At 42.5% G+C, this 18181-nt stretch overlaps 1 protein-coding gene across 5 annotated transcripts in view; it reads left to right on the forward strand.

The window, feature by feature from the left end:
* Positions 1–18181, forward strand: part of LOC101475344 (cadherin-20) — a 98097-nt gene that overhangs the window by 64969 nt on the left and 14947 nt on the right. For 3 of the 5 annotated variants that reach the window (XM_004551801.4, XM_004551802.4, XM_004551803.2), the window contains 6 exons: positions 2284–2587; positions 8148–8442; positions 8745–8864; positions 14090–14257; positions 15696–15883; positions 16303–16556. In XM_004551801.4, the coding sequence (XP_004551858.1) occupies positions 2369–2587; positions 8148–8442; positions 8745–8864; positions 14090–14257; positions 15696–15883; positions 16303–16556 (1244 nt within the window). In that variant the 5' untranslated portion in view covers positions 2284–2368. Of the gene's footprint in view, positions 1–135; positions 272–2283; positions 2588–8147; positions 8443–8744; positions 8865–14089; positions 14258–15695; positions 15884–16302; positions 16557–18181 lie in introns of all 5 variants that reach the window. The other 2 variants (XM_076888318.1, XM_076888319.1) reach the window with 2 other exon arrangements.

Raw genomic sequence — 18181 nt, forward strand, 5'->3', positions numbered from 1 at the left:
TAATGGAGTCAACCAATGAGTCAAACAGTCTCTCTTTCTTCCGTTGCTGCAAACTTTCTGCTAACAGCCTCCTCTCTTCTTGCTTTTCTTTTCCTTTTATCCCCTCCCCTCCTCGCTCCCTTTTTCTACTTTCAGACCTTAAATCTGCCTATTTTCCCCTGAGCTCATTAATGCAGGAAGATGCGGGCAGATGCAGCCGTCCTCCTAATACATAAAACCAGGATGCAGATGGGAAGAGGCAGCGTAGGTGCCATGCGCTGCATGTGAAAAGGTATTGATTAACTCAGATCAATACCTTAAAAAGCATCTCCTGCAAAAATTCACAGACGTGACCTCGCTGATCTTAAGGATTCCTGTGATGCTCGTATCAAAAAGAGCAACATGGAGGAAGATGGTATTTAGAGGCATGAAATCCTGCAACCAGGCAGCACCATAGGGGCATTCAAAACCTGCGATATGGAAGGAAGAAGAAAAAAAAACGTACACAGCACACTTGTAATGAACGGTGTGCAGCGCTGAAGGGAGCTTGTTGAACACGGTGTGAGTAGAGCTGAGCAGGGGTGTTAACAGAAACACTACAATCTCAGAACATCACACCCCCGGGTCTTTTACAGGAGGTGTGAAGGAGCTCACCTCTCCTCATGACAGGAAGAGGAGGAAGGAAGAGAAAGAGTGTGCTTACACTTGCTGATGTTTTGTGTCCCGAGCTGGAGGGAAAGAAGCTGGAGCTGGTGCTTCATTATTTCTGTTATCTCCTCCAGGCTCCAAAACCTTACATTGCTTTAACATTTTTAGGGGAAGTTTGGGCAATGTAATATGAAATGTGCAGGCTTTTGTATGACTATATAATATGAGATAAAAGATGAAATGCCTGCATATAAAAGATGGAATTAGCCACCATTAGCAACAAATTAGCTTTTTAGGTGACTCCATCTTGGGTTTTTGTAGCCAAAAATAACCTTGTTTGTAAGAGAGGGTGGAGTGCTACAGCTACTGTATCACACAAACACAGATACCTGCTAATTGCTGCTAAGAAACAAAAATAAAGAAGTACGATTGATGGACAGATAAATGGATTAACCGTGCAGTTCCTGAGTCCTTTTCCTTAGTTGGATGCTGTGTAGCTAAGAGTGCTAATCAGTATTAATTGAAGCACAGATTAAGTTAACGATAGAAAGCAGTAGTCTTTGTTCAATAATTACAATAACAATGAAGTGGAAAATGAAGCCAGCGACAGAAACTAGTGTTTGCCCAACTGCAAAGTAAACTAAACTTCTGAATAGCATGAGTAGGGTGAAACTTTTTCTCACTCATCCACCTGCATGAGTGTAGCTGCTGTTACTGACAGGAATCCTGGCATCTGCTTGGGCCCATCCACTAATATTGTACTGGACCTCTCCACGGTGTGTTTGTGCTGTTGGTGCCTTTTCGACCATTTTATGTGACTAATATTGCGGCTTGCTGTGTCGTGCAGACCATCCGAGAGGTCTGTGCATTAACTGAAATGAAACGTTTATGGAGGTTGCTTTGTGGAGGAAGCTGATAAATTAGGCTGACTAATTTTTGCTGCCAGCCTCAAGTGGCCATAAGAGGAACTACAGTTTTAGTGACTTCATCTTGTTGTCATGACTATTAAAGCTGGTTGGCTGTTGGCCTAGCTTGGTACTGGTTGCCTTACTATTAAAATTTAAAAATGCACCTGCCAGTGCTTCTGATGCTCCCTACTTTATATAATACATTCAAGTAGAAATGACAAACAGTGGTTTGGAAGTTACATTAGTCTGTTCAGTTCCTGAATTTTGTACACCTACGGACTGATTTGATGTACTTAAATGACCCATAAAAACCACAAAAGGTCATCTTCATTCTAAGGCAATCCTCACTAGAGATGTTATAGTTACACATACCTGTGACATCAACAGTCTTTTTGTTTTCATTTTATAACTTTTAAAAAGAAAAAATACAGCACAACGTTTATTTGGTTTACCTAAAAGCAACAAAAAAAAATCTGAAGAACATGTACCCATTCTCCTCATTTCTTTTCAACTCCACATTGCCAGTACAAGAGGAACCCTCTCATTCAGCCGTTATAAGGCTCACACAGATACACAGCTCATCATAAATCTACAAAAGCTCAGTAGTAGAGAAATAATCTGGAGTCAGTGGAAATGTCCTTGTTGTATCCCGTGGCACTGTTGGAGACCTGTGGATGACACATATTAACAGAAATGAATGTGTCCAGAATCTGAGACTCATCTGTGCTCTTCCTTTTTTCTCTTCCAGCAGCCACAAAGACGAGACCCAGGAAATAGCTCCACTTGTCAAGAAAAAGGGAAAAGTCTTTTCAAATACTACTCCGTGTTTCACGATGGGAGACCGAGTGCATCTTCCAGCAGTTGCGTGGACCTTGCTCCCCGTGGCTCTTGGCATTTTGACCCTTCTGCCTCATAGCCTTCTGGGTACGCCGGCAGAGGAGGAACATGTAGGGAGCTCAGCACTGCTGCAACGGGCAAAGCGAAGCTGGGTGTGGAATCAGTTCTTTGTCCTGGAGGAGTATACTGGACTGGAACCACTTTATATTGGAAAGGTCAGTCTTCACTATAAGTTGCACTTTACATGTGGAGGTATAAGATGCAAAGAGTGTGGGTTTCTAGCCTTGCAGAGAGCATGGTTTCTTTTTTTTTTTTTTTTTTTTTTTTTGGCCTGTCCCGTTTGGCTCTTTTGCCATCAGAATTGTTGTCTAAAGGCAAAGAAAGATGCCCAACGGATTTACTTTACCAAACTGACCATCCCAGCCTTGCCGTAATGGTCCATTTGATTCACCTTTTATTGTTTATTTTATTTTCACTTACTGAGTACGGGACAGACTTGACTGGGGGAAAGAAGGGGAGAAAGAAAGAGGGAAAGAGAAACAGCTGAGAAGAGGGACGGGGGAGAAGGGCAAAAGACAAAAACCAACAGAACGGGCAGAGAAAAAAAAATGCATATATCAATCACCTGGATCACCTGCTGAGAAAGAAAAAAGAAAACAAGCAGAAGAGAACAAGAGTAATAGAATAAACAACATCACAATGATATATGGGAATATGACAGTAAATACTAAATGTTAAACATTATTGTGCAGCACATAAGATCAACAGAACACAGTGTGCTTTGAGGTAGGAGCCAAAAAGGGTGTAGTTTGTGGGTGTGATCACCCGTGTGTACACCTGTGAGCATGGACGCGCTTGTTTTTTGTTTTTTAAAAGGTTCCTTCATGTAATAATCTGCTAGAGGGTGTGGGGGGGCCACAGCCCCGTCCTCCAGGGCGTGAAGCAGGTGTGGAGGAGATCAAAACTCCAGACATCCAGAGGCCCCCAGAACACAAGAGACCAAGGAAGACCAACAGAGGGGCAGCTGCGCCACTGTCCCAGAAAGAGCTGAGGAGAGTCCCAGATGAGGGCTCACTCAGCAGCCGCGGAGCAGAAGCCAGGGGGAGTTGCAGTGACGCGCCCGTGAGCTCCGCCGGCAGCCAGCTGCGCCTGAGTGACCGAGCCCCAGGCCGAAAGGCCGGGGGCACCCCACCTCCGAAGTGGCCCGAGCGAGCCCCAGGCTCCAGGCCCCGATAAGCGGCCGCCAAGGAGTGAGCTGGTGTGCACCTGGACGCCCATCCCCGGACACAAAGAACCACCAACGCACCGATGTCTGAGGGGGTCCGCCACTGGCAGGGGAAGTGGTGGTAGGGGGAGATAGGCCTCCAAACCTTGGAGGGCCTGAGATGTCCCCAGAGAGGTGGCGCCTGACACCCAACCTGACATATAGACACAGACATACAGGCACACACAGATACAAACATCCATTCCCACCCTCATGCTCTCATATGCACTTACTCCACACTCAACCAACATGGAGACAGACATAAAGAGACGTTGTACACACGATCACACTCCCCAAGCGTACTCTACAAACCGGGTCTAGGTGCCCCCACCCCTGGAGGGGGGAACTGCACCCAGACCCAGGTGGTGTTTCCCTTTTCCCTGCGGTGGGGGGAGGCAGACCGCCCCGACTCCGCAGCAGCAGGAAGGCTCCACACTCCAGACCGCAGTCGGACGGCCAACTCCTCCTCCTAGTCCTAGCCCCCCTGCTCCAGCAGGTCGCAGAGAACGGGGGTGAGAGAAGACTCCAAGCATGGTTTCTAAGTAACCTTTGAACTGATAGGTGCTGCAAAGTGAATTTAACTCCAACTCCTTCAAACAGAGCAAACTAAAAGATCTATAGGGGAGCTCTACTGCTGGAGGTCATCGGCAGCTTGGCTAGAGCTGAGCACATGAATACAAAAAGAGAAGATCATGGGTAGGCAAAGGCAAGCTTCAATAAACACAAGAAGAAGAAAAAAGAAAAAGAAATTCCAAATTTAATCCCTGGATGCACTGAGTTCTTCTGAGAGACAGCCTCTCTTCTGTCCACTTTGAACCAGAGCCAGACAGCAGTGATTGAGTTAATTGACTCGAACCGAAGCTTCAGTCGGTCTCCGTTTCTCAGAAGTGGACGGCACATCTGCAGCACCGCTGACATGCTCTCACAAGAGCAGAGGAGAGGTGGTCACAATGGAGCACTTTGATTGCTCGCTTGCTAAAGTGAATTGAACATTTGATCAATAGTTGTAATTCTAGTCATCATCGGCAGAGAGAAGCATCATTTCTGCAAGCTCAAACTTAAAAAAAAAATGCCATTATATCACTAAAAAAGATTTCTCTGGAAAGAGAGAAAGCAAAAAAATAATTTAGTGTCAAGTGCCTGCACAAATCTGAGTCGATTTAGGAGCCATTTCACTGAGTATTACTCTCACAGTATAGAAATTGTCTGCAGGAGCACATGTTTTCTTTTAGTTTCAACAAATACAGAAGTAATAATGTATCTAAATTTAAACAAAATGCTCAAGCCTGCTATTTTTTCTTACTGTGAAGCCAATTTTAACCAATTTACGAGCAACAAACAAGTATTATCAGTGCAGCTAACACCACAGACACTATGAAAGATGGATGTGAAGCCAGTGCTTATTGAAGTCTTTCTTTTTTCTGAACTCAACCACCAGGTTTGGGTCATTCTGAGTAAAATATTAACTCAATTGTGGAAGTTTTGGTCTTTCTGAGAATGCTGATTGGCTAATGACTTGTGATTGATGAATCACTCACTTATCACAGCTGGTTTCAAAACACCAAGAAAATGCTTTTTGCTATTCCTGAATAGCTAAAAGTATAAAGCCCCGATTTCAGAACTACCACTCCCTCAATATCCCTCATCAGCTTTTAAAGCACTGCAGTATTAACTGCTCATCCTCAGAAATCACCCTTTGGGAGTGATGCAAACCTGCTTTAATTAGTCTTCTGGAATAATTTCACTACCACCGCTTGGGAATACTGAGGAAAATGTCAGATTCCTAAAAGCCATGTGCTTATGCAGACAGAGAGATCTGCAGGAAAAATATTACTTCCACTTAAATATGGCGTGAAAAATTTCCATACCGTGTTTCTCCTCATCTCTAATTTTTTCACACTGAATGGATAAAGTGATTCTAACAGGCTGAGCTACAACCCAAAGGGCCACTCAAGTCCGGGGCAAAGCAGAAGATGTATTGCAGCCTCCGTCCTTAGTTTGCTTCTCCTCAGTTCTCCCTACCTCTGCTGAGGAACTTTGTATTCAGAGCCGCTGGGTTGTTGGAGGTTTGGGGGTTTGGGCCAAAGCTGAGAAGGAGCAGGTAATTGATAGCCCGAGTGTCAAACTTGCTACTTTCAAAGGCTTTGAAGGAAAGGAGGCACTGGAGCCGGAGAAGGTGGATAAGCAGAGGAAAGCTGAGCCTGTGATATATCACTACCAGACACAGGGCTAAAGTCCACAATGAGGTGCTGATTAGAAAATCTATTCTGGGCTGAGCTGGGCTTTGCAGGAGAGCGTGCAGGTGGGCATGTTGTCGGCAGTGATAGGAAAAGCTGTATTGTCTGCTTCTCGGCAATGAAAGATATTGTAAAAACTACTAGTGCATTATCACTGGCATAACAAGTAGCAAAACTTTTAGCCGTTCAACCACCTCGGCTCGGCCCCAGATGAGAAAAACAGCCAAAGGAAGTGTGTCTTGAAAGGAGTGTTTGCAGATTTAGTGCTGTGTTGTGGCCTGGCTGCACACCTGTTGATTATATATGAGACAGACTGGGGGGCATTTAATTTCACTCCGCTAGTGTGATGGCAGCAAGCACTCATCATACGCAGAGGCCCTTTAAGTACAAAGTAAAGTCTGATTGCAGATCAACAGGATGACATTTGCTCTTAGAGGCTACAAAAGGCTTCTGATTGCACTGCAGGGTCTCGGGCAACAGGCTGTAAGCTGTGATTACATGTCTACTTCCAGCAACAATATTAAGAACAACACATAAGCACACACCATCCCTGGAGGTCAAGAATTTTACAATTTTGGGGGACTCAAATCAGTTTGACAGTAATGCATTAATTTATCATAAGGACATTTCATGTTTTTCCAGATTATTTAGACTACAACGTAAAAACCATTAACAATGAGCCCTGGTGAGGTCAAAATTAGTTAATTGCTAATCACATTACATCAAATTACATCAGGAAAAGCTTAGATCCATGTGCCAAAATCATCACATACCCACTGATCTGAAGTGGGCCAGACTGGGAACTCTATTGGTACATATCCTACATATCGCAGAAAACATTCAGTGAAAAGAAGTTTAACTACAAATTGTAGTGCAGCGCAAACCCACCAGCATAGCTCGACATGCTTGTCAACACAACAAATTACAGGACAATGTTAATTTGCAAAAAAGTGCTGAATTTATATATCTATTTGTTTATTTGTTTTCTTTTTTGTTTTTCTTTTACTGTGACAAAAACTGGAAATTTTCTGTTATTTAATGTAATACGAACAATAATAAGCAATTTAACTACAACCAAAGTACTTTGATGCAGTACAACGAGCAACGTGAGGTCTTTGCCAGTGAGACATTCTGGCCCCACCCGGGTCTTAGGTTTGACACCCCTGGCTGAAGCCGTGGAGTAACCTCTGGGGCTGAAAAAAGATGAAAAAAAAACTGATAAAGCGACATCACTTGAATTATGTTCTTCTGATTTTATTTTACCTACTTTTGATTCAGAGCGTATCTTATATTCCATTACTGACGAGAGAAGAGGGAGTAAAACGGAGCAGGTGGTCAAATGAAAGCTGTTAATGAAGAATCATCTTCAGCAAGCAAATCATCAGAAGATCAAAATGAATCCCTGACAAAGGCAAAGATACTTTAATTCATCTTGTTCTCTTGAATCAAAGGTTTGAGTGCGCTGCAGCAGATTTTAGATAACAAATTACTTACCCAAATTTGACAATATCCATGAAGCATCACCTTAACCATTGTCAACAATGCCAGCATATGCATTGATTTTTTTTTTAACCTACTCAACCTACTTGCTATTCAAACCGTCTCTTTGTTAGGGCCAGTCAATAAGACTAAAGCTGTTTACAGGGGGAGGGGCTTAAATGGCTTGTTTCAGACAGAGAATCCAAAGCCCCTGACAGAGCCCTTCTAATAAAAGCCCCAAATAAAAATATGGAGCTGGAAAGGAGCACAACAAGTCCACTTTAAGAAAGTTACCCTGTAGCTGTGTTGTGCACACTGAATCATGGCTACTCTTATACTCCTAACAGTCAGGTTGCAAAAATGTGAAATAGCAAATTTTCATCACATACTTTACTGTTCTTTGATAACTTGACTAATTCCCTTAATAGGGAGCCACGTTGTTCCAGGCATGTACTACAGCCTCTTTTCTTGTGTATCCTCATTTCTGGGTGTGTGGTTTTTTTCTGCAGCAACTATAACACATGTTTAGTTGGACTGAGATCATGAGGTTGACTTGGACGTTGCTTCATTTGTCCCAGTAAAGCTGTTTGTTTGTCATTTCTGTATGCTTAGGATCGCTGTGCTGTTGCATTTTTCTAAAATTGGAAGATACGACCTAATTATCATTCCCAAAACATGTCAATGCCCTAATACTTTTGGACTGCACCATTTGTCTGTTGTACTGTCAACTTATGACTGGTCTTTCATGCTGGTCATGAGAATTTCACTTTTAACTAACAACTCTGAACCGCACAGCTCCACTCAGACATGGACAAAGGTGATGGCTCCATTAAGTACATCCTCACGGGGGAAGGGGCGGGCACCACGTTCACCATCGATGACAGCACGGGGGACATCCACGCAATCCAGAGGCTGGACCGAGAGGTGAAGGCTCAGTACATACTCCGTGCACAGGCCCGCAACCGCCTCACGGACAGGCCCCTAGAGCCCGAGTCCGAGTTCATCGTCAAGATCCAGGACATCAACGACAACGAGCCGAGATTTCTAGATGGCCCATACCAGGCGACTGTGCCTGAGATGTCCAAAATAGGTAAGCAGAAGGAAAAGGAAAGGCGGGCGCATGGTAGGAGACAGAAACAAAAATGTTCTCTGTGCATGTTTGTCCATGTTTGCAGCCATGGCGAACAATAACAAAGTGCATAAAAGCCCTTCAGAGTTGACGCTGTTGCTTGTTCTTACAGCCTCGTTTCCATCTGCTTCATTCACAATTCATAAAGATACTTTTAAAGTAAATAAGCACAGTTAGTTTGTGTCTACAGATGGAGAAATCTCCACCTAAGAGGATGCTTCCTATTTATAACTGCATCATCTCCCGCTAACCTCTGCTTCCAGGAACATCTGTGATCCAGCTGACCGCTACAGATGCTGACGACCCCACATATGGCAACAGCGCACGTGTGGTCTACAGCATACTGGAGGGCCAGCCTTATTTCTCTGTAGATGCCAAGACTGGTACGAAGCTGCAAAACCACTCATTGCATGCAGAAGCTGGAAATTTCAAGCTTCACCAGCTACTAACTATTTTATGAGCTCCATATGAATTTGTAATTACTCGGAATGATGTCAGATGACCCGATAAAGTCCACAAACTTCCTTAAGATTTATTAACAGGCACCTACCACCTCTTTTTTAACACTATATCACACTGATTTTGTCTGATTTTAGCAGTCCACACCCCTGTGTATACCAAACCGACTTTGAATGTAGGAAGCTCAGCATGGTTCCTGTTGTTGCTATGAGACTACCGAACACTTGTCTGAAACGCGACGCAACTTGCCACGTCTCTAAATCCTGGCACCCGACAAAAAAAGAGCTCAAAGTGTGACTTTTCTGTTGAAAATGAGGACAGAATAAGACAGACGGCGCCTCATAGCATGGAGAGCAAACGCTTGGAGAAATATAAAATTAAATACTATGTATTTTGCAGTATACTTTTAACCATCTTGCTGGTTTCTTCTCACCTGCTTTCTCTTTTTTATCTCTTTCCAAGCAGCAGTTGAGTCCCAGTTACCGGCTTATATTTTGAGTATTTTCTTCTGAGATGATGAATCCATCAATGGTGACAGAAACATACAATTATTTATTTTTTAAGTCATTTTATTAGTAAAGGACTATTTGAAGTTTTTGAGAAACCTGCTTTAACCCACATCCTGTTAGCCTAGCTTAGCATAAAGACTGGATCAAGAAACAAACAGCATACTTGGCTTTGTATTATGTATTTCTTGCAAATGCTTTTGATCACACAGGTTGACCTTCTTCATTTCAATCAGTACCAGAAGTAATTAAAAATAATTATTAGTATACAGTAGATAATAAAAGGAAGTGTTGCACCCTGTACTTAAAGCTAAATGATATAGGCTACTACATTTGACAAAAGTCAGGGCCCCAAACTTATGTGTGGCGTACTCCCTTTGGTTGTAGCGAAGATTAAAAAAAAAAGAAGCAGTTTTTGGTTTACGGGCAAAAACTGAGTCACTCCCCCGAGACTCTCACATTAAAATGTCTGGCTTTATAGCAGAAATAAATACGTTTACAGCTTGCTACAACCTGTCTGTATATTTAGGATAATTGTGCTGTTGTCTTGATTTAAAACTGCAACCTAAGCACCTGGGTTTTTTCAGGCTTTAAGTTTTCTATTATTGCTGTGGCGACCTTGACTTGCAGCTGGAAGCCACAGCTTCACTTTCTCTAATTTGAGTCACTGAACTAGATTTTGTGTCTTTTTTTAGTGATTTTAGTGCCTTTTACCAACTAATATTCCATTATGTTGCATCCAGTTAACTAATTAAATGTTGTCAAGTATGCAACTACACCATTTTAACACTCCTAGTGTCACACATACATTCATACAGTGTTTTTATCTAGACATAACATTACACACATGAAGCACTGGGGTAACTAGCTGGTTCAGCATCTTACTCAATGGTGCTTCAGACCATTGATGGGAGGAGCCAAGTATCCAACCATCCAACCAGCCACAGCTGCCCCCAAAAGACAGGAAGAATAATGCACGAATACTAACTGCAGATAAGAAACAGAGTACAGCAACATGGAGACTAACCAGGGACCTCAGGATGACAACAGACGATCCCAAAAAGGGAGACAGGAATATTTACACACTGAGGGTGTTTAAAAAAGTGGAGACATTTTTGGTAGTGCACTTCCACCTTTGTGTATTTATCATTTTCCTGTTTCAACATGACAGTGCTTCAGTGTGTGAAGCCAGCGTACAGCATGGTGTGGAAAAAAACTGGACTTGTTCAGACAAAGCTCTGACTTTGACCATCTAACAGCTTTGGGATGAACTAAATTATCAACCCACAAGCGTGAGAGACCTCTCCAATACTCTTGGGTCTGAATTAGATCAAACTACTGCAGCCAGGTATCTTTTCAAAGAAGAAGAATAAAGATTATTGGTTGGCCAGCGTGTTTTACAAAATAACAGCATATAAAAATAAGGTAAACATAACTTGTAAAAGAGGAAGATTTCTTTAAACCTGTAGCTTTCTAGGATGTGGTTAAAGGATTTACTACAATGTCCAAAAATCCATTAGTACCTCTGGCCAGTGTTTAACACAGCTGTCCCATTTCTTTGTCAGCACAGAATCTGTTGCCAAACCGCTGAGGGTGCACTGCCCATCAACAGCCAGTCAGACTACTGCTACCGCTGCTGCTGTAGGTCGGCTCTGCAGCCATCAATCAGCCTCACTGCCTCGACTATAGGCACAGCTTTTATTGGTGCTGCCACAATGTACAACTTAAACACAGACAGCCTTGGAGCTGCCCGCAACTTGAACTCCTTTTCTGATTCTGTAGCACAAAACTTTTACCTTGCATGAATTGTGCTGCAGATTTAAAATAAAAGCAATTGAAAAAAGCACGCAAATGTGATTCAGAGAAATTAGGCTGTAAGCCAATAGTGAGGTTGCAGGGTTGAGGTCGGTTACGTGCACTTTAACTGTGCAGCTATGCAAAAAAATACCTTATTTAATCCTCTAGAAGCAACAATTTCTTACTTTTCTTTGCTCTCATTTTCAGTTCGAACTAAAGTAAATGTGATTATTTCCACTTCTTGATTAGGACACTGAGTGATAACTTCATAGGAACACCTGTGCATCTGTGTAATTATGTGCTCATCTGGTCACGCAATCATGTGTTTGCAGAGCAAAACATTAAAGTCTGCAGATAAGTCCGAATGCTTACTTAATCTAAACATAAAACATCAGAATCAGGAGTAATGTGGTTTTTCTCCAACTGCTGATATTGTGAGATTTCCACCACAGCTGCTTCTGGAGTTCAGTTAGGTGAGAGGTCAGCTGGCAGACCGGTTGGAGCTGGCAGACAGTAGCATAGATAACCAATCTTCACGTCCGTGCTGAGAAAGAAAGCATTTGAGTCAGAGGTGGACAGGCTACAACAGCAAAGGACCACATTGAGTCTGACTGAGGCAGCAGAGGTCACAGACTCACTAAAACTGGACAAAAATGTATCTTGGTCTGATTAGTCTCCTTTTTGTCCTAAAGCTGCAGATAGCAGGCTCAAATCTATGGTCAGAGATGATGTTTTCAGTACCACAGTTGACCTTTTCTAGAAGCAAGTCACGTTAAGTCAGGTACTGCAAAATTATTTTGAAGTCCACTAAATATGAAGCCACAAAGTTTGATTCTTTTGACTCAAAATAGAATCTAAAAAGGACATTATTACATCTTCATGACCACCACCACATTGTTGTTATTTTTTTTTTCAAAGTCATGGTAGTCTTAGGTGCTTGAAGGCAACTCTTTTTTTAGGTCCTTGAAAATGATATCATCGATCAGTCGCCTACAGATATATTTTGAGATCCCATCTGTTTCAACTCCCATTCACATCTAGATGCATCTGACCCTAATAACTCTCATGATAACAGCATAAGTCAAACCTCAGATCTACTTCCAAGGTGACAACTCCACCAGCGTTTAACTGGCTGAGAATCCCATCAGCTGTTAAAACCTAAAACCTCTTGGATGAGAAATTGGCAAATTGTATGAGTGCAACACCTATACCTGCTAATTAGTGCTAATTAACTAGATTTTCTCACCCAAACTGAAACAAAAGCTTCTTGGGCAGGCTGTTTTTAGCAGCGGCCAATATTATTTGTCAGGTAATTCAATTAGGCGGTTCAGAGGTCCAGTTCGTTGACTCCCATTAGCAGAGGTGAAGTCTACCAACTACCAAAGACAGAATAAACAGGAACATAGGAACATGATGCGTCTCACTGGTTGGTGAAGTCACGCTATAAATAAATCAAAATCAATTAGCAAGTGAACGAGTGAGCATCACCAGGATAACAGTCCTTTCTGACCAATTTTTAATTTGGCTACATCATATGTACTGTCTATGGCAAATACCTGTGCATTCATCTGCTTGTGCCAGACAACTAACTCATCCAGGTTGATGATTCAAAACGTAGTGCCCTTTGTAGAGAAACTATCCGTAAAGGCCAGAAAAAATTTTTTATATCAGGCTATAAAGATGTTTTTGAAAGCTGCAGCTTTTTGCACATCTGTGCTAACTTGGTCAGTGTCTGCTTGTCCCACAAAAGCTCTGGACAAATGCAATCTAAAGTCATGCTATGGCTACAACAGCAAAGCAAAAAGAATGCTTATCAACATTTCTACCACATTAACAAGTAGATATGTCTGCTGCTGCACAATTAAAATTGTCCCAAACCTCTGCTCTGTGCATGTCTCAGTGCAACAAGATGATTGGCTTTCATATTTCTCAGCTTGGGCGTTGATTGACTCTTTGTGGTCTGGGACATTTGCCTGTAGATTTTGATTCATTATTATCTGAATACCATGTCTCCCCTTAAACGTTCCTGGTCATTCGCATGGTTTACAATCTCCTAATGACTGCTCTCAGCATGATAATGCACCATGTCACAAAGCCAAAAAAGTAATTTGAACCTGGTTTCATTAACATGACAATGAGATTATTGGGCTTAAGTGGCATCCACTGTAACGATGCACAGATTGCACATATGTCCGCAGGCACAGTGGTTAATCTGCATAAAAATTAACATTCTGAAAAACAGAGGATGGTTTGTGAGATGCATCATTAATGAGGAAGATATTAATTATGATTTCTAAAAAAAACATTTTTCATTCTTCATCAGGCATAAACTAGACTGCCATTCTGCTAGCTTGCACAATTTATAATTTAAAAACAGTGTACAGTTGCCATAACATCATATCATACTAACATATTGGATATCCAAATGAGAAATAACAGTAATGTGTGTTTGGGTGGGGGACTCTAAATTAGAGAAACTAATTAGTTGTGGTGTGTGGTGCGAGGATGATTTATGCATGCATGTGTATTAGGATGACACTGGACTCCTCTCAAGCCCCCCAGGCACCAGCAGATCACCTTTTGTATGTAGCAGAATGCACATTTACTGTCGACTTTATTTGGTACACCTTGCTAGCGATGGGTTTGAACTCTTTTTGCCTTCATGACTTGCGTAAATCTTCATGCACAGATTCAACGAGATGCTGGAAAAATCCCTCATGAACAGACAGAGATCAATATAAAATCAGTTGATCATCAAGGTTTTACGTTCATTTCAGGACACCATCCTTTGGCTGTTTCACCTCAGTCTGTGTCAACTGACCTTTAATTTGCCTCTCTGTTTTTAGGCGTGGTCCGTGTGTCCCTGGCAGACATGGACCGCGAGACCAGAGAAAACTACACTGTGGTCATCCAGGCGAAGGACATGGGCGGGCAGCTGGGGGGGCTAGCCGGCACCACTACTGTCAACATCACGCTCAGCGACATCAACGACAACCCGCCCATGTTTGACCAAAGTAAGCAACCCTCTGCAGATGTTTTTCTTAGTTTTATTGATTTTCTACCTGAACCCATATCAGCCTCGAGGAGGAGCAACATGTACTTTGTCTCAGCAGCTATGAAACAGCAGCGTGTGATATACTGCAGGAAAACTTCGAAAAGAAAAAGAAAAAGCCCCTGAGTATATACAAACTGTGCAGCTTTGAGCTATGACTCCCTGAGGTAATGAGGGCTGAAACAAAGCATTACTTTAAATGTCAGAAGATATTCTTCCAGTGAGCTGATTTGTCCAACCAGCAGTCCACAAATTAGCTCTTAATTTTTATCAGACAAATGACTGAACTAAAAGGAAAAACAAACAACCATTTAACTTCTACTGCAGTAAACACTTTTTTTAATCTTCATAAGAAGTCCTCTTTTCAAAGTTAAGTTTTGGAGTCTCTGGAGAAAGCTCAGATGTCGTTCTTTAGGAAGACCTTATCATGCAGTTTTGTATATTTTTATGGTTCAGCATAATACTGATACTGTTTTATTATTTTTGGTAAGAAGTAGGATTAAGTCTCGATTTTGAGCCAGTTGGTGTTTTTGCTTTCTGGAAGCTTGGCCTTAAAATGATGCTGACTTTACACTGAACTCTGCCTTGTGCATTATAGTACAGCCTGAGCGTGCTGCAGCTGAGACAGGCCAGGAACCCAAACTCAGAGCCCTGAAATGGCCCTGAGATCACTGTTTAGTTTCAGGGTTGACACCTCACTCGTGGTGTGCTTTGTGTATTTTTAAAACTGCCCCCAATAAGAACTGTGCAAAACTATTCATCTCTACATCTATCCACTTCATTTCTCTGGAGAACCCAAGCCATTAGCCCCTCTGTCCACTTCTAGCCACCAATCCCCAGTCATTTACCCTCTGGCCTCCTCCCTCCCTCCCTCTTCTCCTTCTTCCCAGCCACCAGACGCCCCATGCTGTCTCTTTCAATATACCAATTTCTACTTCTCTCATTAGGTCAGGGGTTTGTCTAACTGTCTGCGGTCATCTCGGCTTGGCCGACCGGTGGCTTCGCTCTTAGACAAAGAAAACACCCAGCGCCCACTTCCTCCTCCATCACCAGTCCCCAAACCAATTAACGCCATCACTCTGATGGAACTTTGATCGGTTGTGAAGAGCTTCAGGGATTCCCCTCCGACAAACACAATGTGCAAGCGTTTCGCTTTAAGGCTGCGGGGAGCTCCACAAATTGGGCAGCTGTCACCTCTTCTTTGAGGTTAAACGGTAGATGAAATTCAAGCCGACCCATGAGACAGTAGATAACCCAATTGTGAGGCGTTTATGGAGCCATTTATTTCATCCGGCTTGAGATGTGGTTTGGAGACAAGAGGAGCCGAAGAGGTTTGGCTCCCTCTAGAGGACTGAAAAGTGAACCCGTTTGATTACACTCATGTTAATCTGTGTCTTCAGGGCTGTACCAGATGAGCATTCCTGAGTCGGCTCCTGTGGGGTCGGTGGTGGGACGCATCTGGGCGAAGGACAGGGACATTGGGGTCAATGCTGAGATGAAGTACAGCATCATCGATGGGGATGGAAGGGACACCTTTGACATCAGCACCGACCCTACAAACCTCTTTGGCATCATCACAGTGAAAAAGGTACAGACTAAAGATCTGTGATAGAGATAAAGATGATATTATGATATAGATATTAACTATCCAATTTCTTTTTTTTTTTTTTTAAAAGAAACAGGCCATTTTTTATCATTTACAAAAGGCTGAAAGCCTTCTTTGTCCTACACTCAAAAGTCCCTTCAGGAATCTATCAATTTAATTTCACCTTGAGTGAGGGAAAGATCACATTCTTTTTGCAGCATCTCTTCAGTAAATTCAGCACTGAAATAAATACTTAATATTTATTTTTTTATTTTGAGCTGGACAGTTCCTAGCAGATAGGCCCAGTGTTTGCTGATTTTACCATGAAATACCAGCAGTTTAACCTTTTAATCTCAATCAACGTCTTAACCCCAGAGTTCTTTTTTAAAGGTTTAAAATCTTTTTGTGTGTTACCCCATCAGCCGCTAAACTTTGAGATCAAGCCAAGCTACACTCTAAAGGTGGAGGGAGCCAACACCCACTTGGATCCGGCCTTTCGCCACCGCGGGCCCTTCAAGGACGTCACCATCGTGCACGTGAGCATAGAGGACGTGGACGAGCCCCCGCTGTTCGACTCGCCGGCGTACTACGTCGAGCTGCCAGAGGACGCAGAGATCGGGACTATGGTGAAGACCGTGTCAGCGAGGGATCCGGATGCTGCCAACAACACTGTGAGGTGAGGATGACAAATAAACCACTCCAGATTTTGTGTGCTTCAGTAGTTTTGCAGTTTTACTGCAAACATGCTTACTGTGCAAGAGTTTAGTCTACATTTTAAGCATTTAAATAGGTCAATAAATACCCTTGATACGACAAAAAAAACCACCTCAAAGGCAAAGTTTCTATTTTTTGTGATAATGCTCCAGTTATGTGCTTCGTATGGTTTGATTTAGCAGAATTTCTGTGCAGATGTGTGACAGAAACAATCTGCTGAAAGTCCTCTTTGTTGTTTCTACTGGCTTCAGATTTTATGCACCAACACTGTAATATATGTAGATACAAGATGCTTGATATAAGGTGTGGCCTTATCTGGATGTGATGCTAGCAGTCACTGTCTAAACATGGACTGCACAATCTGTATCTGAGGATTTTTTCTCCATTCTTGGATAAGTGTAGCCTTCAGTGGGTGCAAAGGTCACTGATTGAGCCTGATGAAGGCATCAACCCAACATGTTCAGAGACACAGGGACTAAATGTTGGCTAGAGAAGTCTGTATATGGCACAAGCTTAGGTTGGAATGCCTCATCTCGGTAGCTCAGATTCCACCAGAAACAATCAGATCAGGTATGGTGCTCTCATGGATATGCATGCCAACATCCTGCATGCCAACAGCCCAGCCTCGATCAGCTTCTGAGACCACTGGCTTCAGAAGCAGTAAACTGAACCAATTCTGAGATGCATCAATGAGTTAATTTGTGTTCGGCAAACAAATTATCCATCCCACCATTGACTAAAACCAGTCAACTGGAACCAAGACAGACTCACAGAATGTGTTTGGGTTCTCTCAGAGATTAAACTTATGCACTGAGAGGTGAATTTAAAACAGAAGTTAAAAAAAAATTCCCACTCTTCACCTTTAAATATGGATATTTTTTAAGCAACTCTTCTATAAGCTTGGAAACTTATAAACCAAAATGTATTTAAAATATGTCGGTAATTTTCATTAATTTCATCACAATTTTACAAGCGTTGTCAATTCATTAATTTAATAATGTAATAACTGCAGTCTATCTGGAGCATCATATTTAGTTAAATCTGCATTTTCATTAGTTTAAAGTAAAATAAGAGTAAAGTCACCTGTTTACCAGCAGGGGGCAGCATCACAACACAACTCACAGCTGGCTGCAGCTGCAGGCTGATATGACTGAGCTCCCATTTATCCACATGTATGTTCAGAGCAGGACAGCTGACACGAGATAGAGGACTAATCTGTGTAACAACCAAAGACCACGCAGAAGTAGAGACGCTGACGACGTATGTCATTTATTTCAGTCTGGTTTGTGCTCAGGTAGAACAGATGTTGCGTGGTGCGTTGATCGTCCAGACTGCACCTTTCATAAACTAATTAGACATAAAGCCTTTTAATTAGGCTATTAATCATCTGAAGGAATGAGCGGCTGCGGGGGTGACTGAGTGCTTCACACAAGCTGCACCTCGTCCCAGCTTTCCCTTTTTTCCACCTCGATCAGGGTGAAAAGTAAAGATGTAGATGACTCCTGTGTGTGTTTGCTGCTCACTTCATCCGTCTGCACGGACACTCAGCAGTTTAACCCGAGTGCTGTGTCAGGGTTTTCGTCCTCT

Source organism: Maylandia zebra, linkage group LG9, assembly GCF_041146795.1.
Source record: "Maylandia zebra isolate NMK-2024a linkage group LG9, Mzebra_GT3a, whole genome shotgun sequence".
NCBI classification, from domain to species: Eukaryota; Metazoa; Chordata; class Actinopteri; order Cichliformes; family Cichlidae; genus Maylandia; species Maylandia zebra.